The sequence below is a fragment of the Anolis sagrei genome, chromosome 3, assembly GCF_037176765.1.
Source record: "Anolis sagrei isolate rAnoSag1 chromosome 3, rAnoSag1.mat, whole genome shotgun sequence".
Lineage (NCBI taxonomy): Eukaryota > Metazoa > Chordata > Lepidosauria > Squamata > Dactyloidae > Anolis > Anolis sagrei.
Genome location: NC_090023.1, coordinates 14,996,573 through 15,016,668, shown reverse-complemented (window position 1 = coordinate 15,016,668; position 20,096 = coordinate 14,996,573). Strand labels below are relative to the sequence as shown.

Here is a 20,096-nt window from a genome sequence, read left to right as displayed (position 1 = left end):
GCTCAGTAGCAGACCCATGTTTTATGAATATTTCAAAACAATTCCATTTAATTTTTAAATACCAATTACGATGTTTCTGAAGAATGGTTAGCATTTCTTACCAATATATTACAGGTTGTTTCAGTCATTTTGCATAACTTTTTTAAAAAATTCAACAGCTCAGTTCACAAAGCAATTAACAAATTAGTTTCATTACATGTTCCTAGCGGGCTGAAAGGTTACAAATTATTGTTTTGTCTAACTCAATACCATACATTAATTTTCTTTAGCAATTTAACATTAATGCACCAAAGGTACTTCAGAAAAAGGGGAAAGAGCGTCTGGTGCAATCATCATGCATTTTCATTATCTATCACTCATTACATGTAATGCTGGTCGCTTCTGTGGCGAAAAAATCAGCCATCTATGAAGACCGTGCTCTTACCTTCAAGAAGCACTGCCTGTACATCAAGCAAAAAGTGGGTGCTAGAAACAATATCATATGAAAGCTGACTGGCACAACCTGGGGATCACAACCAGATACAGTGAAGACATATGCCCTTGCGCTGTGCTGCTCTGCTGCTGAGTATGCATGCCCAGTGTGGAACACATCTCACCACACTAAAACAGTGGATGTGGCTCTTAATGAGACATGCCGCATTATCATGGGGTGCCTGCGCCCTACACCACTGGAGAAATTACACTGCTTAGCCGGTATTGCACCACCTGACATCTGCCGGGAAGTGGCAGCCAATAGTGAAAGGACCAAGGCAGAGACATCTCCAGCTCATCCCCTGTTTGGGTATCAGCCAGCACGTCAACGACTTAAATCTAGAAATCGTTTTCTAAGATCTACAGAGACACTCGCTGGAACACCTCAGCAAGCAAGAGTCCCAAAGTGGCAGGCTCAAACTCAGAACCTCAACCAATGGCTGATACCAAATGAGAGACTCCCCCCTGGGCACACAGAGGACTGGGCGACTTGGAAGGCACTGAACAGACTGCGCTCTGGCACCACAAGATGCAGAGCCAACCTTCAGAAATGGGGCTACAAAGTGGAATCCTCGACATGTGAGTGTGGAGAGGAGCAAACCACTGACCACCTGATGCAATGCAACCTGAGCCCTGCCACATGCACAATGGAGGACCTTCTTGCGGCAACACCAGAGGCACTCCAAGTGGCCAGATACTGGTCAAAGGACATTTAATCAACTACCAAACTCACAAATTTGTTTTTTTCTGTTTTGTTTGCTTTGTTCTGTTAGAAATGTAATATAATTGACTAGTTGCCCTGACACGACAAAAAAAAAAATACATGTAATGCATGGATGCATTCATCTGCAGAAGTGGACTGTGGTCAATGCAATCTTAAGCTCATCTTTTATGTTTCCAAGCTCCGAGACAGCTAGAATACTAAAAGATGCATGTGCTTACATAGGCTTCTGGAGGTTTTTCACTTTTGTGTTGTCGGATGGCTTCAGAAATCCCCAGGTTGAATGCTGCAATTTTCTGGCTCTGTTCTCGGCTCATCATGTCTTTCATCTGCAGTTGAAGAAATGCATTTGAGATGGAAATGGCAGGGATGAATAACAAAAATATATAGGGAATGCAACAGAGTGTGTGAGGTTTTTTAATTGCAGTTTGATGGTCATCTACCTGGTGTGCTTTGATCATATCTTCCTGCATGGCAGAATGTGTTGGAAATAGCAACCTTCTTCAAGCCTCCCCTAGTTATTTGTTATGTATATAATTCAAATTGCTTACTATATTGCAGTGGTTCTCAACCTTCCTAATGCTGCGACCCCTTAATACAGTTCCTCATGTTGTGGTGACTCCCAAACACATTATTTTCATTGCTACTTCACAACGGTAATTTTGCTACTGTTATGATTTGTAATGTAAATATCAGATATGCAGGATGTATTTTCGTTCACTGGACCAAATTTGGCAAAAATACCCAATATGCCCAAATTTGAATACTGGTGAGGTCGAGAGGGTGATTAATTTTGTCATTTGGGAATTGTAATTGCTGGGATTTAGAGTAAACCTACAATCAAAGAGCATTCTGAACTCCACCAAGGATGGAATTGAACCAAACTTGGCACACAGAACTCCCATGACGAACAGGAAATACTGGAAATGTTTGGTGGGCATTAAGCTTGAGTTTTGGAGCTTAAAAGCCTCTAAAGAAGAAGCCTCCACCACACTCCCCGGAGAGTTCCACTGCTGAACAGCTCTCACAGTCAGGAAGTTCTTCCTAATGTTCAGGTGGAATCTCTTCCTATGGTTTGAAGCTATTGTTCCTCATCCTCCAGGGCAGCAGAAAACAAGCTTTCTCCCTCCTCCCTATGACTTCCCCTCACATGGTCCTCATCATGTCTCCTCTCAGCCTTCTCTTCTGCGGGCTAAACATGCCCAGCATTTTAAGCCACTCCTCATAGGGCTTGTTCTCCAGATCCTTGATCAATTTAGTCACCCTCCTCTGGACACATTCCAGCTTGTCAATATCTCTCTTCAATTGCGATGCCAGAATAGGACACAGTATTCCAGGTGTGGTCTAACCAAGGCAGAATAGACTTCCCTAGATCTAGACAGTATACTCCTATTGATGCAGGCCAAAATCCAATTGGTTTTTTAAGCTGCCGCATGACGTTGTTGGCTCATGTTTAACTTGCAGTCCATGAGGACTTCAGGATGTTTTTCACATGTACTGCTATCATTCAATCCTACACACACACACACACATTTTGGCGCATGTTTTAAATATGTAAGTACCAGCTGCTTCTGAAGGGCTTCCTGGTCTTTCATGGACTGATATTGTGCCAGGATGCAGTCTTCTGCCTTGTCCTTCTTCCTTCGTTCTTCGGTCAGCTGCAAAGGGATGCTCCTCTGAGCTCGCTGCAGGCACAAGTAACACATTTCCTGGAGAGGCAAAGAGGGAAAGGCACAGGGCTATTATTTGCCAGGCATCTCTGCATCTTCATTTGTTTTGAAGAGCCAATCATTAGGAGATTTTTTGAGGAACTCAGAGAGTGGCCCAACAAACAAATTGGACCAAATAGAGATGAGAAAATCCGTCAGTTTTGGATTATCTCCGTTTCTTATTCTTATTATTGTTTCTCATTTTTCTAAACACTAATTTTGTATTATTCCCATTTTCACTTTCATTTATTTTAAAAGGGTGCACTCGGTGGTGCAATGGGTTAAACCCTTGTGCCAGCAAGACTGACAACCAACAGGTCAGCGGTTTGAATCCAAGGAGAGTGCAGATGAGCTCCCTCTGTGAGCTCCAGCTCCCCATGCAGGAACATGAGAGAAGCCTCCCTCAAGGATGGTAAAACATCAAACATTCGGGCGTCCCCAAGCAATGTCCTTGCAGATGGCCAATTCTCTCACACCAGAACCGACTTGCAGTTTCTGAAGTCGTTCCTGATACGAAAAAAATGTAAAATACATTAATAGTTGCCAAACATTACTTGATCAGAGCATGTTTATGAATGAAGTAATCTGCATATTTTCATTTTTACTAGCATTTTATTCTTCTAAAGAAGGTGACACAAAGTGTGCACCTGCACTGTAGAATTAATGCAGCTTGGCACTACTTTGATGTGGGTCAATGCCAAGGAATTGTGGATGCATTTAGCCTTCTCTCCCAAAGGAGCACTGGTGTCTCATCAAACTGCAGATCCCAGGATTCCATAGCATTGAGCCATGGCAGTTAAAATAACAATAATAATAATAAACCTTTATTTATACCCCGCTACCATCTCCCGCAGGACTCGGTGTGGCATACAAAAGGCTGAGCCCAAATACATCATAAAACATAACAACAACAATACAACAATAAATAACTCATAACAAAACAAAACAAAACAATAATAGTATCAAGCTGCATTAATTATGTGATGTGAATGTAATTTTGCATGCATTTTCATACAGTTTCATTGAAGTACATATTTTGTGTTTTCTTTTCCCCTGTATGCATTTTCCACCACAAATATAGTAGCGCAGTAGGTTAAACCCCTGAGTTGTTGAACTTGTTGACCGAAAGGTCACAGGTTCAAATCTGGAGAGCAGGGTGAGTTCCTGCTGTTCGCTCCAGCTCCTGCCAACCTAGCAGTTCGAAAACATGCAAATGTGAGTAGATCAATAGGTACCGCTGCGGCAGGAAGGTATTGGTGCTCCATGCAGTCACCATGCTGGACAATGCCAGCTCTTCAGCTTAGAAATGGAGATGAGCACCACCCCACAGAGTGGGACACGACTAGACTTAATGTCAAGGGGAAACCTTTACCTTTACTAATTTGTATATTGTAGTAAAAAACATCTTACTTTCCAACAATTCACTCTTTCAACCAATCTGCATTATAGCCACAAACTGCAGTTTTGATCCCTTCACTCTTTCAACCACATGCTATCTTTTTCTCTGTCACAATCAATTCACTGCTAATCTTGTGTTTGCAAGCTAAAGAAAGAGTCCCACTTTTGAACCATTTTGAGTTATTGTCAATGCCCTGGTTCCCGACCTGTCAAATAAGCAGGGGAAGTCAGCACTAAATGACCTTTTTCCTACATTTCCTCACCTCAGAAAGCATCATACAATTCAAAGTGTAATCAAAGCATTGCTATCAAAGAGGACACCTACACTGTAGAAATAATAAAGTTTGACACCGCTTTAATTTGAAAATTGGTGATGCTTTAGGAATCTCTGGCTGAAACTTCCAAGTATCTCTCCTTAAACAGCAAATCCCAGCATTTCGTAAGATGCTGCCATGGTAGTTAAACTAGAATGTAGCGCTTATTGTTGTGTAGAGTCTCAAATGTTTTGGGACTGGATCTGTTATGATCTCCAATTACTAGCTATGTTGGCATGATTAATGGTGATCATCACATATTCTAGGACTCCAACACATGTAGGTCACGACTTGTACAAAGTAGGCTGCAGTTTGCAGGAAACACACTGCGCAGTTACGTTTTCCATATCTATCTTTCTTCAAGGCTTGCTCGTTTCAGCTGAACCTTGAGCAACTTCTGATGGCTGGATACCAGTAGACCCCCATATTCATTCTTGCGTGCCTCCCAAAAACAAGAAGGTAGTCAGGTCCATAGCCAAAAAAATGCGGCTAGATCTGGCCCACTGGTGGCATTGGGGAACTTACGAAACTTCCCTTTCCATTCCTGGGAGCCTTTCCTTTTTCCTTCAAGGGAGCCTGGATGTCAACAACAGTGTTAAGAAAGCAGTAAGGTGGCCTTTTGCAGCTGACAGATGGTAATTCTGTCAGTGCCGATTCTGTTTAAGTGCAGGCCAAGGTCTTTAGGCACTGCACCCAGTGTGCCTATCATCACTGGGACCATCTTTACTAGCTTGTGCCAGAGAATCTTTGCAGTTCGATCTTTAAATCCTCATATCAGCTTTTCCAGTTGTTTCTCTTCAATACTGCGGTCACCTGGGATTGCAACACCAACAATCCATACTTGGTTTTTTAACACAATCATGAGGTCAGGAGTATTGTGCTCCAAAACTGTTGTCAGTCTGAATTCGTAAGTTCCAGAATAGTTTGATGTGTTCCAGGCTTGTGATCCCACCAGTTCTTTGTCACAAGTAGATAGTATTTGTAGCACAAGTTCCAATTAATCATCTGAGCAATGGTATTATGCCTCTGCTTGTAGCCTGTCTGTGCGATCTTCTTGCAGCAGCTGATTATTATTATTATTATTATTATTATTATTATTATTATTATAAGTATTTGAAGGAAAGGAAGGGAAGGAGTAAAAAAGCTGAAAGGGTGACTCTCCCAAGCCACCCACCCGGCCCACATGTCCCCAACTCCCAGTCAGTTCCACTAAATAAAAATAATCAAGAAAATAAAGGAAAATCAAAAAAGATTAAACCATGATGCCAAATAGGGGAGGAGGAGCTGAGAACAGCTGCCACGTGGCCCTGTTACAAATGGGAATCCATGACAGCTGGATCCTTGCCGTTATGGGCACCTGAACAACTCAACGAAACCGGATTGGCCAAAGAAAACGACTAAAAACAGATCCGGGCTCAAGCTTACTATCTTCCTTCCTTTTTTTCCCTTTCCTCTCCTTTCCTCCCTTTCTTCCTTTCTTCCTTCTTCTTCTTTTGTCAAAAAGATTTACTGGAGATCGAAGTCTGTTAGCCAAAAGTTTTCAGGGTGTAGTGGCCCAAGTGGCAACCATCTTCAAATTACTTCCTGACACCAAACAGCCAGTATTACACACAGAGTTATAGCCAAAAATGAAGAATAGCTACATATTATACCTGTCCTGCCCTACCATGATCTTGACAAATGGGTGATGGAGATCTGGGGGCAGGAACCAGGGCAGGAATGGCTTCTTGTTCTGTCTTTGGGATATCAGGAGCAGGTACCGGTTGCCTAGAAAACACAAATTGCAACCTGTCAGTACCCACATAATAATATAAATATCAAGACAAATGCACCCAACAGCTACTCAGGATCCACTTCAGAGATTGTGATGGATAACTAGAAAAGCAGAAATATTTCCCTGGAAAAGACTCAAGTTGGTCAAATCAGTTCTGCACCACCAAAAGGAAAACTGCACCATTGGTTCAGTACTGATCAAGTCACCGATTCACCAGAATATGGACTGTAAGAGGCATCTGCCCTTGTGCTCTACTTTGCTGCTGAATATGCATGCCCGGTGTGGAACACATCTCAAAATAGTAGATGTGGCTCTTAATGAGACATGCAATATTAACACAGGATGTTTACACCCAAAACCGCAGGAGAAATTATACTGTTTAGCCAGTATTGCACCATCTGGTATCTGTCAGCTTGTAATGAAAGGACCAAGGGATTGACATCTCCAGCCAATTCTCTGTTCAGATATCAGCCAGCAACGCCTTAAATCAAGAAATAGCTTTCTAAGATCTACAGAGATATTTGCAGGAACAGCTCAGCAAGCGAGAGTCCAAAAGTGGCAGGCAAAAACCCAGAACCTCAATCCAAGGCTAATACCGAATGAAAGACTCCCTCCTGGGCACACAAAAGACTGAATAACTTGGAAGGTGCTGAACAGACTGCGCCCATTCAGAAATGGGGACACAAAGTGGAGTCCACGACATGTAGATATGTAGAACAGCAAACTACAGACCACCTATTACAATGCAGCCTGAGCCCTGTGACATGCACAATGAAGGATCTTCTTATAGTGACACCAGAGGCACTCCCTTCTGGCAGTTGATGTTATTGTTGTTGTTATTTACATTTGTGTAGACGTTAAACACTGATGGAGTAAGCACACTCCATTTATAGTGTCAGGATAAGTCAGGGGCCCTGAAACACTGCCATTGAAATTCCGGATTGTGTGCTTCAAACTGGATTATATAACAGTGTAGACTCATATAGGTAAAGGTTTTCCCCTGCCATGAAGTCCAGCCGCGTCCAACTCTGGGGTGTGGTGCTCATCTCCATTTCTAAGCCGAAGAGCCGGCATTGTCCGTAGACACCTCCAAGGTCATGTGGCCGGCATGACTGCATGGAGCGCCGTTACCTGCCCGCCGGAGCAGTACCTACTGATCTACTCACATTTACATGTTTTTGAACTGCTAGGTTGGAAGAAGCTGGGGCTGACAGCAGAAGCTCACGCCGCTCCCCAGATTTAAACCTGCGACCTTTCGGTCAACAAGCTCAGCAGCTCAGTGGTTTAACCCACTGCACCACCGGGGGCTCCTATAATCCAGTTCAAAACAGATAATCTGGATTTTAAATGACAGTGTCGATGGGACGAAAGTTGACCTGACAGTAGATAACAGCAACATATCTCCTTTAAAGTTTAAACTCTGAATGGCCCTCCAATGGCATGAAACTTAGCATTTACCATCAGAATCCATCTTTGGAGTCCTGTTCAAAAATAAATGAAGCCCTGTTGTGTTAATCCTGGAATTCCTCACTGCATGGGGAACCTTTGACAGAATTATCTAAAAAACCAGACTGAAAAGTTTCCAAGAAGGACCCCCTGTGGCACACAAATAATAGAAGAGATCTCTCATCCATCTCCTCCAATTTCCCACAATCCTGCATACAAAGGAAGCACTCCAATATAACACAAAGATGCTCCTGCATCTTTAATTGCACATTAAGTCCCTTCTCTTTTCAGGCTTTTCAACAGCCTCTGAATAACAAGGTCTGTCAGCCCTACACCTTAGACCAGCCCTTAAAACATTTGCAAGCTGTCTAGCAGAGGGGACAACAATCCCTTCAAAACCCATCTGCTTCCTGTCTACAGGGGTGGGAAAGGATAGAATTTACTCCCATTGAGAAAGAGGATCATTGCTCAGAGGTCACAATAGCTGCGACAAAGGGTGTAAGGGGAGAAGAGAGCAAAAGCAAATAGAACAAGGCAGGCCAGACTATGCGGGGGCCCCAAGACCGTATTTGAAACTTTCAGCCCCTTTAGACTTTCCACGGAAATTGGAGATGGATTAAAAATTTGCAGAGGGGTTTCTGAGAGCATGGGTGTGGTTAATACATGCATAATTTCATTAACAAAAATTAATATTTCACTGGTACACTCCTCCTTCCAAATATGTAACTTTGGTTTTTGCTGTTACAATTATTCAGATTTGTTTTAAAATGTTTTCTATAGGAATCTCTAAGTCTTCCATGGTCTTCTATGGTCCAATTCCTCCAGTCATGCTGGAAGACCAAGACATTCCTGAAAAACTGTTCTCTCAGGTGAAAAATAACAATTTCTTCTTGATTTGTCAATTTCATGGAGGTTCTGTGTCTCTAACCCAGGAAATGGGCAAACTTGGGTCCTCCAGGTGTTTTGGACTTCAACTCCCATAAATCCCTAACAGCCAGTAGGTTGTTAGGGATTATGGGGGTTGAAGTCCAAAACACCTGGAGGACCCAAGTTTGCCTATGCCTGCAATAGTTAAGGTAAAGGTTTCCCCCTGACAATAAGTCCAGTCGTGTCCAACTCTGGGGATTGGTGCTCATCTCAATTTCTAAGCTGATACATGGGAGGAAGATGGCGGAGAGTGAAACACCCTGATAACGTCGCTCCGTGAGTTTCCTACTAAGAACTTCTAAAAACTAAAATTAAGAACCCAAAACAGACTGAAGGTCTGGCATATTAACAAGATAACAATTTCTAAGCTGAAGAGCCAGCGTTGTCCATAGACACCTCTAAGGTTATATGGCCGGCATGACTGCATGGAGTGCCATTATCTTTCTACCTATTGATCTACTCACATTTGCATGTTTTCGAACTGCTAGGTTGGCAGAAGCTGGGGCTAACAGCAGGAGCTCATGCCGCTCCCTGGATTCAAACCTGCGATCTTTTGGTCAACAAGTTCAGCAGCTCAGCAGTTTAACACACTGCGCCACCGGGGGCTCCATGCCTGCTCTAACCCCAGCTAATGGAGACAGCTGACTATACACAGGATAACATTACCATAATGCATTACTTCCAAGCCTTGCTTTAAACGTAATCTCTGGGTAGACTCAGAAATCAAGGGGAACACAAAGTATTAAGATATAAAGTATGGCTTTGCTGACTATCAAGCCTGTGTTATCTTTCAAAAACACTTCTGAGAGACTGCTTTGCACAGCTGGGTTGTCATTTAAATACCCACAGGAGCAACAACGGTCAGTGGTTGAAGACCACTTGCTGAATTCTCTAGGTTGGCTCAAGCGAGTTTTTAACTCCTCTCAGGAAGATTCCTGGTTTTCCAAAAGGTTGTGAATAGCCATTTTCCATAAAGTTATGGAGATTTCCATTTTCCAAATAGAATGGCAGAATGATGGAGTTCAAAGGAACACAAGAGCCATCTTATCCAATCTCCTGCCATGCAGGAACACATAGTCATAGCCATCCAGCCTCCATTTGAACACCTTCAGAGAAGGAGATTCCACCCTGCTCCAAGGCAATATATTCCACTGCCGAACAGTCTTACTACAAGGAACTTCTTCCTAATGTTTAGGTGGAATCTCTTTTCCTGCCATTTGAATCCCTTGCTCCATTGCATCCCTGTCTCTGGAAGAGCAGAAAACAAGCTTACCTCAATGTGAGGTCCTTTCAAATATTTAAATATGTTTATCATGTCTCCCCTCAATCTTATATTCCATTATGTTAATCTCCTTTTAGTGTTTATATGTTTTTATTTTATGGTTGTACCTGATTTTAATTTCTATTTTGATTTTGATTTTAATTATTATTTGCTGCATGTATCCTATTTGTTTACTGTATTCGTTGGGCTTGGCCTCATGTTAGCCACCCCCAAGTCCCTGAGGGGAGATGGTGGTGGGGTATAAATAAAGTTGAATAATAATAATAATAATCCCAGGTGAGAGCAGGATTGAAGAGAAACAACTGGAAAAGCTGACATGATATGAGGATTTAAAGATCGAACTGCAAAGACTCTGGCACAAGCCAGTCAAGGTGGTCCCAGTGGTGATCGGCACACTGGGTGCAGTGCCTAAAGACCTTGACCTGCACTTAAACACAATTGGCGCTGACAAAATTACCATCTGCCAGCTGCAAAAGGCCACCTTACTGGGATCTGCATGCATCATTCGCTGATACATCACACAGTCCTAGACACTTGGGAAGTGTGCAATATGTGATCCAACTCAACAGCCAGCAGAGTGTCTGCTGTGGACTCATCTTGTTGTGTTGATAATAATAATAATAATAATAATAATAATAATAATAATAACAACAACAACAACAACAACAACAACACCACACTGGGTGCCATGCCAAAAGATCTCAGCCGGCATTTGGAAACAATAAACATTGACAAAATCACAATCGGTCAACTGTAAAAGGCCACCTTACTTGGATCTGCATGCATCATTCGAAAATACAGTCCTAGATGCTTGGGAAATCCAGCATATAGATCTCATTTGCTGTGGCATACTGTGTATTTGTGTCAATAAAATCATAATCATAATCTTCTCTTCTCCAGGCTCAACACACTTAGCTCCCTAAGATGCTACTCATAAGGTTTGGCTTCTAGACCTTTGATCATTTTGGTTGCCCTTCTCTGGACACATTCCAACTTTTCAGTATTGTACTTCCTCAGATACTTTACAAAAAGCTAATGCTGCTATGTTCTCTCAGTTAGTCCCTAAGACCCCTTTGTGTACACTTCCAGCAAATCAGTAGACATTGGTGGGCAACATAGACCAATAGATTGACTCAGGACAGGACAGCTTCCTATGTTCGTAGACTTATGCTGACTTCTGAACCAACTTCTCACCTTGCAGAGGGAGGCTTGGGCTTAAGGTTCTTCTCAAATTCTTCAGGGAGGCTGACTACCGGGACTTTGGACTTAAGGTTCTTCTCCGTTTCTTCAGGAAGACTGGCTCCAGAGGTTTTGGCCTTAAGAATCTTCTCAAGGTCTTCAGTCAGACTGACTCCAGAAACTTTGGCTGGAGTAATTGCTTGGCGAGAGAGGAGACGCCTTGGTGAAAGGTTTTCTGGACAAACAAGAGTAGATTCATGTAACAACAGCAAGATATATGCGAAGGGATATGAAATCTTGTGTATAACAACCATGCCAAACCCAATCTCCCCAACTAGCGGTCAGAAGACACAGTAGTGTATTATGAGGCAGAACTTAGAAAAGTTACCTTCACCTCAAGCAGTGGGATTCTGAGGGTTGATCATATACCAAATTGTGTCATTTTATATCTTAATGCATAATATATCTTCTGTTTAGGAACTAGTAAAGCAAATTTATGATATATACTGCATGTAATAACCTCTTCCTACTCTCAAATTTGCATAAAAAGAAATATGGGCAGGATGGGACATTTTTGCCCATGACTCCAAATTGGTTATAACCCCACTTAGAATCAGGTTTTTAATTTCTATGATGCCAGTTTCCAAGACAACCTGGGAAGCATCCCAGAAAAACAGCTGGTATACTCGTTTCCCTCAATCTAGGCCTGTGTTTCTCAACCTTCCTAATGCCGCAACCCCTTAATACAGTTCCTCATGTTGTGGTGACCCCCAACCATAAAATTGTTTTCATTGCTACTTCATAACTGTAATTTTGTTACTGTGATGAATCATACTGTAAATATCCAATATGCAGGATGTATTTTCATTCACTGGACCAAATATGGCACAAATACCTGATTTGGGATTTGGGAGTTGTAGTTGCTGGGATTTATAGATCACCTACAATCAAAGAGCATTCTGAACTCCACCAACGATGGAATTGAACCACACTTGGCACACAGAACTCCCATGACCAGCAGAAAATGCTGGAAGGGTTTGGTGGGCATCGACCTTGAGTTTGGGAGTTGTAGTTCACCTACATCCAGAGAGCACTGTGGACTCAAACAATGATGGATCTGGATCAAACTTGGCACAAATACTCAATATGCCCAAATGTGAGTGTTTGGAGGAAATAGACCTTGACATTTGGTGGGATTTATAGTTCACCTACAATCAAAGACCATTCTGGTCTAAGTAATGATAAAACAGATTACAAAAATTTGAATTTCAATTCAACCTTTTTTGCTGTTCTCTTTCTCTGACTGATCCTTTTCTTTGCTGGGCATTTCACCTTCTTCAGTTATGGTTTCCATCTCTTTTCCTTCAATCCTAATGGGGAAAAATTCAGCCAAAAGGTATTTGAGTGCCCTTTTAGCACATCCCAGTATTCCATAATCCATCCATGCAACATTCTAGATTAAGCAAACTACAATTATAATCTCAGAAATCAGAAATAATATGGCATGGGTGATTCTGATTTTGGTATATGAATATACACATACACCAGCTGTCTTTCTTCCATTTTAAGAACCCATCAATTATAAGATGTACACTAATTTCAGTAGCACAACATATCTATCTCACCCTGTTTTCAGACATGTCTGTGGGGAACATTGTGTTTTGAAGAATTGAAGAAATACAACACATCTTCACATTTGAGGATCTTATGTAATTCAGAAGAGCTGCAAGACCAAGAACAAGCCATGAGAGTAAAGACAAAGATCCACCCAGAGGAAAGGTGTTCTTGCCATTCATCAAGGGGACCACTGACCGCATAGGGAAGCTGCTGAGGAAACACAACATACAAACTATCTACAGACCCACCAAGAAAATCCAACAAATGCTTCGTTCAGCAAAGGACAAGAGGGATCCTCTCACTTCTGCAGGAGTCTACCGTATACCATGCAGCTGTGCACAAGTCTACAGAGGGACCACCAAACACAACGTTGTCCAAACACGGATCATGAAACATGAAAGGCACTGCAAACTACTTCAAACCAGAGAAGTCAGCCATAGCAGAGCACCTGATGAACCAACCTGGACGCAGCATATTATTTGAAAACACAAAAATGCTGGACCACTTTAACAACCACCATGTCAGACTACACAGAGAAGCCATTGAAATACACAAGCATGTGGACAATTTCAACAGAAAGGAGGAAACCATGAAAATGAACAAAATCTGGCTACCAGTATTAAAAAAACTCTAAAATTAGAACAGCACAACAACAGAGAGGAAACAAACAAGGACATCTAATCACTTCTCAACAAAAGATTGCTCCAGGCAATCAAAGGCTAATCAAGGTGGTCAGTTGAAACATTCACACCTAGCTCCAGCAGACAAGAGTCCTTTGTCTCACCCTGGTCATTCCACAGATATATATAAACCCTTTTTCCTAGTTCCAACAGACCTCACTACCTCTGAGGATGCTTGCCATAGATGCAGGCGAAACGTCAGGAGAAATGCCTCTAGAACACGGCCATAGAGCCCAAAAAAATCTACAACAACCCACTTATCTAATTCCTTCATAGCTGCCCTTTCAAACTCTCAATCATCTGATTTCTTGACAGCGGTTTCCTTCTTGACTAATGACCTAACTGAGATATAGGGAACCTGACTATTTCAAATCTATTATTCACGTGAAAGTTTTGTAAGTTGTCTGTAGTACTTCTTTTTGTTTCCTTACTATGCAGTTTTAGCCTTGCTTTTGAACATTTCCTCCTTAACTTTCACCAATTGTCCTTGCAAATCCTTGCTAATTTTAGCAACTAATATAGTTCATAGAATCACAGAAACATAGAAGTGGAAGACATCGTGAGAGCTGTCCAGTCCAACCTCCTGTCTTGCATATGGCAAATATGTCAAGGTATGTCAGCTGCGTATCATAAACTGTTGATAGAGCTAAACCTTGTCCTCAAATTCAGCTTAACAACTTGGATAGCTTCTTGAAAGTTCAGATTACAACCAAGGATGGATTCATTGGCCCATGGCATGGGAATCATTGTTCACCATAGTCCAGAATCTCAATGGAAAGGTCTAAAAACCAGGACTGGAAACATAACTCCTAGTTTCAGATGGTAGCTCAGTTGCCATGTTTGAAGCAAACTGCAGTTTCCAAGCAGTCTTCTGCTAGCTAGACCTTGCCTATTTGCCATCCGCAGCCACCACAAAAGATAAAGAAGGGAGTAAATATACAGATCAAATGAATACACCTACCTTGGAAACACAACAATGTTATTGGAGCGTGAACGTGGAGAAGAAGCATCACCGCCTGACAACACTGAATCTCCTGTCCCAGGCCTCTAAAGCCAAAAAAGATGGAGTCAATACAGCTTTTGGCAAATGTATTCATGACCTAGAGGAGCATTCTTCTGGGTTTCTGTGAGCTTTCTGAGCCATATAGCCATGTTCCAGAAGCATTCTCTCCTGATGTTTTGCCCACATCTATGGGAGGCATCTTCAGACGTTGTGAGGTCTGTTGGAAACTTGGCAAAATCTGTGGAATGTCCAGGGTGGGAGAAAGAACTCTTGTCTGTTTGAGGCAAGTGTGAATGTTGCAATTGGCCAGCTTGGTTAGCACTGAATAGGCTTGCAGCCCCAAAATCCAGCTGCTTCCTGCCTGGGAATCATACAGAACTTCAGGTATTGTTTGTTTGTTTGTTTGTTTGTTTGTTTATTTACTATATTTATATATCGTCCCTCTCAGCCTGCAGGTGACTCAGGGCCAATCCCAGCTGAAATGCCAGTCCCATCGGTCATGAACCCCATAGCCTATGGGGAAAAATGCTAGGAATTGCAATCAAATGGAACTGGGAGGATTGGATGATTCCCATCCTCATTTGAGATTTTTTTTTTATCCACTGCAACATACAACAGATTGATTTTCGTGAGTTTAGAAAAAAATTCTCACCCAGTCATGGAATGGCCATTGTGGGGACTTCAATGGATCTACTCTAGATCTTTGTTGTTAACTGCCAACAAGTCAATGTTGACTATAGCAACGCAATAAATGAGAGACCTCAAAGTCATTGTATCATCAACAACCTTGCTCAGGTCTTGCAGATGCGGGGCAATCATGGATTCCTTGACTGAACCCATCCATCTGGAAGATGATCTCTCCTATCTTCTTCTTAGAATCAAAGAGTTGGAAGAGACCTCATGGGCCATCCAGTCCAACCCCCTGCCAAGAAGCAGGAATATTGCATTCAAATCACCCCTGACAGATGGCCATCCAGCCCCTGTTTAAAAGCTTCCAAAGAAGGAGCCTCCACCACACTCTGGGGCAGAGAGTTCCACTGCTGAACAGCTCTCACAGTCAGGAAGTTCTTCCTAATGTTCAGATGGAATCTCCTCTCTTGTAGTTTGAAGCCATTGTTCCGCGTCCTAGTCTCCAAGGAAGCAGAAAACAAGCTTGCTCCCTCCTCCCTGTGGCTTCCTCTCACATATTTATACATGGCTATCATATCTCCTCTCAGCCTTCTCTTCTTCAGGCTAAACTGCCCAGTTCCCTAAGCCACTCCTCGTAGGGCTTGTTCTCCAGACCCTTGATCATTTTAGTCGCCCTCCTCTGGACACATTCCAGCTTGTCAATATCTCTCTTGAATTGTGGTGCCAAGAATTGGACACAATATTCCAGGTGTGGTCTAACCAGAGCAGAATAGAGGGGTAGCATTACTTCCCTAGATCTAGACACTATGCTTCTATTGATGCAGGCCAAAATCCCATTCCTCTTCTTCTTCTTCTTCTTCTTCTTCTTCTTCTTCTTCTTATTATTATTATTATTATTATCATCATCATCATTATTGTCTTTTCTATCTCAGCGTACCAGCAATTCAACTTGCAAATTTACTATGGGATGTTGGACTGAAGACTTGGCTTAGTCACTTTGTGTTCAACCATGAGGATTTGCACAGGATAACAAACACTTTACACTCTAGTACAGATTTCATATGAATCAAATGTTCCAGAATGAAATTACAAACCTACATTTGAAAGAGCTTTGAGAAGACGCCCACTTCCATCCATGGCCTGCAGGAAGTCTTTGTAAAACTTCATCTTCACCTTGTTGTCCCGAACGATCAAAACGCCAATTCCTTTGAAGGTGAACTCAACCGGCTGCTTGGTGGCAATAGACCGTGAGAAAGACAAGAGTGTCTCTCGGATGCATCCTTCCACAGTCTCCCTGTTAAAGGGGCCCTCCAGGGACAACACAATGAAATTCAGATGAACAATTGGGATATCACCTAGAGGAAGATAGTATGGAAATGAAAGTAGAAAGCAGTACATCAGATGGATTAATATGTCAAAAGAACAGTAAGTCTTCAGACATTTAGTTTGATTCCACTGCTCTGTATTCAAGTCTTTGGAACAGGACATACAAAGTTTGTCCCTCCTCAATATGACACTTTTTCAAATATTTAAACATTGTTATCACATCCCCATTAACCATACCTTCTGCAAGCGAAACACATCCACCTCCCTAAGGCTTGGCATCCAGAACTTTGATCATTTTTTTTACCCTCCTCAGTCAGTCTGAGGTAAACCTCAGTGTGAGAAAGGTCTCAGTCTGTTAGAAAGCCTCACCATGTGAGGTAGGCCTTTGTGAGAGAAGCCTGTGTGTGAGGTAAGCCTCGGTATGAGAAGCCCTCGTGTGTGAAGCTCCAGTGTGAAGTCTGAACTTTATCTGTGTTATGGAAACTTTGTTCTTGTAAATAGTACAATGATATTATATTTCAATAAAGAAATGCCTTCTATGGAAGAGATAACATGGGTCTGTGTGTTTTTGTTCTATTTATCACTTTTGGCTACTGGTGCTGGGTCATGCTGCTGCTGAGAAGTTACTCTGTTGTGCATTTATGATGATGGTCTTTTGTTGATAAGCCCACTCACCCAACACTCATGGCTTTCAGTCTAGCTTCTGCCTACCTAGCAGATAAAAAAAACAGCAATGTGAGTAGATAAATAGGTACTGCTTTACGTGGGGAGGTATTTAAGGCATCCATAAGGAAATACCAGAAAATACCAGCAATTTGATTAAGAAGGAAGTTTATGAACAAAGCTCTTCAGCAGAGAGATGGAGCGACAGCACACACACACACACACTCTCACACCGGGGCCGGAACCGAGCACAGCCTCCAAGATGCCGAAGATGGGAAAGCCTGTATACCTCTACTATGTAAAGTTGTCAGTCTTGTCATTGAATGTTTGACATATATGTGTTCTGTGATCCACTCTTGAGTTCCCTTCAAGGTGAGAAGGGCAGAATATAAATTACCGTAGACAAATATGAAATAAATGCATTCCAGCTTGACAATATCTTTCCTGATCTGATCACCTTAGTCCAGATGAAGTGGAGAATAGAGTCGTGGTAGCACTTATCTTGCTTTAGACACAATACTCCTATTGATACAATCTAAAAACCACTGTTCTGACTAGAGTACACCCATTGAATCCAACAGCTGCATTATTTATTTATTTATTTATTTACAGTATTTATATTCCGCCCTTCTCAACCCGCAGGGGACTCAGGGTGGATTACAATGTACATATACATGGCAAACATTGAATGCCATAGACACCCAACATATATAGAAAGACACAGAGGCTATTTAACATTCCACCAGGGGAGCTGTAGCTTCACCATCCATTTGTGACACTGATAAAGTACTTCCTCATTCGTTGCATGTTTGCTGGAGATTTTTATGGTGTCGTAAATTAGCCTCCCCACCGTAAGCAATACCTAAATTTCCTACTTGACAGATGCAACTGTCTTTTGGGCTGCAAAGGTCAACAGCAAGCTACACAAATTGGTCAGAAGCTCACTCCAACCTGGGCTAGCTTCGAACTCATGACCTTTTGGTCAGTAGTGATCTCATGTTGATTGAGCATTCAATGACTGAATTAGTCTACTTTAGTTGGGACTAATAAACAGAATACCTGCTCAAGTTAAGTAATAAACATGTACAACATGTACAAACACACTGGTGTGAAGGAAAGCATTGCAGTACAACCGGGGTTCTCACCTGGAGTGTGTATTTTATTCATCTTCAGTCCATGGACCTGTGCAAGTTTCTCAGATAGAAGGAAAACAGGCCGCTGTATGATGCGGGGCTTGCAACCTCCAACTTCAAACTTTTGTCTGAAGAAGGAAAATGTCCCCAGCCCTGGTATTAAGACACCCTGAAAAAGAAAGAATTGTGAGCTAGTTATATAGTGGTTAAGGACTTGAGCTAAGAGTCGGATGAATCCAACACAAAACTTAGGTCAGGGTCAAAATTAAGTGGCAAGTCGATGAAAGTGGAAAAACCATAAATAAATACTTATTCACCTGCAGAAATACCTTTCTAGCAATTTCTGTATCTTCCAGTATGACTCTATTGTTGACATTGGCAGAAAAAATGGCCACAGAATCACACTGGAGGATCTAGATATTCCTAGAGAAGAGTTATTCCTAGGAGCCACAGTGACGCAATGGGTTACTGAACTGTGGACCTGAAGGTTGGCTGAACTGGTGATCTGAAGGTTGGCAGATGGAGTGAGCTCCCATCTGTCAGCTCTAATTCCTGCCAACCTAGCAGTTGGAAAACATGCAAATGTGAGTAGATAAATAGGTACCGCTTTGGTGGGAAAAGGCAAGAGACACTCCAAGCAGTCTTGCTGGCCACACAACCAGGAAGCAACAACGCAGGCTCCTTGACATGAAAATGGAGAAGAAAAGCACCTCCCGGAGCCAGAGGTGAGCACTGCCTCCAGAAGCCGGAAATGAAAGGAGAAGCCTCTGCCTTTGTTTGTGTTTGTGTGTCCCATTGTATATGATTGTAAAGACACTGAATGTTTTCCTATGTATGCAAATGCTGTAATCCGCTCTGAGTCCCCTAGGGGAGAAGGCTGAGGTATAAATAAAGTGTATTATTATTATCTCCAGAAATCTCTAGATCTACCAGCATGAGCAAAGGATCTAGAGATGCCTTGGGAGAATGTTTTTATCAAATCTTAAATCATTAAATCCCCAAATGTCGGAACTACAAATATGGAGGGACAACTGTACTAGGCTCTAAAGATAAGTCGGTGGTTTGATTCAGCATACGGCAACTTCATACGCTCTCATATATTCCAGAAGCTTTTGAATAATTCATAGTGTAAGAATTCAAGTAGGTGAGCCCCACCTTATTCATGGAGAGCTGCTTTTCAACAAACCCAGAAACAGTGTCCCAGATGCCAAGGATCTCTGAAATGTAAAGAAAGACATATTTATTATAAGACCTCAGCCCTATTGGTGGCACAGTGGGTTAAACCCTTGTGCCGGCAGGACTGAAGACCAACAGGTCGCAGGTTCGAATCCGGGGAGAGGCGGATGAGCTCCCTCTATCAGCTCTAGCTCCTCATATGGGGAAATGACAGAAGCCTCCCACAAGGATGATAAAAACATCAAATCATCCAGGCGTCCCCTGGGCAACGTCCTTGCAGACGACCAATTCTCTACACCAGAAGCAACTTGCAGTTTCTCAAGTCACTCCTGACATGACAAAAAAAAGCCCTATCGAGAGGGGTGTGTGGCATAGTGGTTTTTGTGTTGGATTACAACTCTGGAGCCCAGGGTTTGATTCCCATCTCAGTCGTGGAAACTCACTTGGGCTTGTCACATACTCTCAGCCCCAGAAAACCCTATGATAGCTTCACCTGAGGGTCACGATGTGTCAGAAATGACTTGAAGGCACACAACAACAGCAGCAGCAGCAACTTATAGAAACTATGGATCACTGAATTCTGGATCATTGCCTCTTAGGTGCCTTCCACAAAGCCCAGAATATCAAGGCACAAAATCCCACATTAT

General features: G+C 42.3%; 1 protein-coding gene across 1 annotated transcript in view; it reads right to left on the bottom strand.

The window, feature by feature from the left end:
• Positions 1-20,096, bottom strand: part of CCDC81 (coiled-coil domain containing 81) — a 45,997-nt gene that overhangs the window by 22,794 nt on the left and 3,107 nt on the right. Inside the window, exons 2-10 of the mRNA XM_067466511.1 lie at positions 19,429-19,490; positions 18,286-18,442; positions 16,250-16,506; positions 14,480-14,565; positions 12,500-12,591; positions 11,237-11,456; positions 6,266-6,380; positions 2,755-2,901; positions 1,414-1,521 (exon numbers count right to left, since the gene is read on the bottom strand). Coding sequence (XP_067322612.1) covers positions 1,414-1,521; positions 2,755-2,901; positions 6,266-6,380; positions 11,237-11,456; positions 12,500-12,591; positions 14,480-14,565; positions 16,250-16,506; positions 18,286-18,442; positions 19,429-19,490 — 1,244 coding nt within the window. The remainder of the gene's footprint in view (positions 1-1,413; positions 1,522-2,754; positions 2,902-6,265; positions 6,381-11,236; positions 11,457-12,499; positions 12,592-14,479; positions 14,566-16,249; positions 16,507-18,285; positions 18,443-19,428; positions 19,491-20,096) is intronic.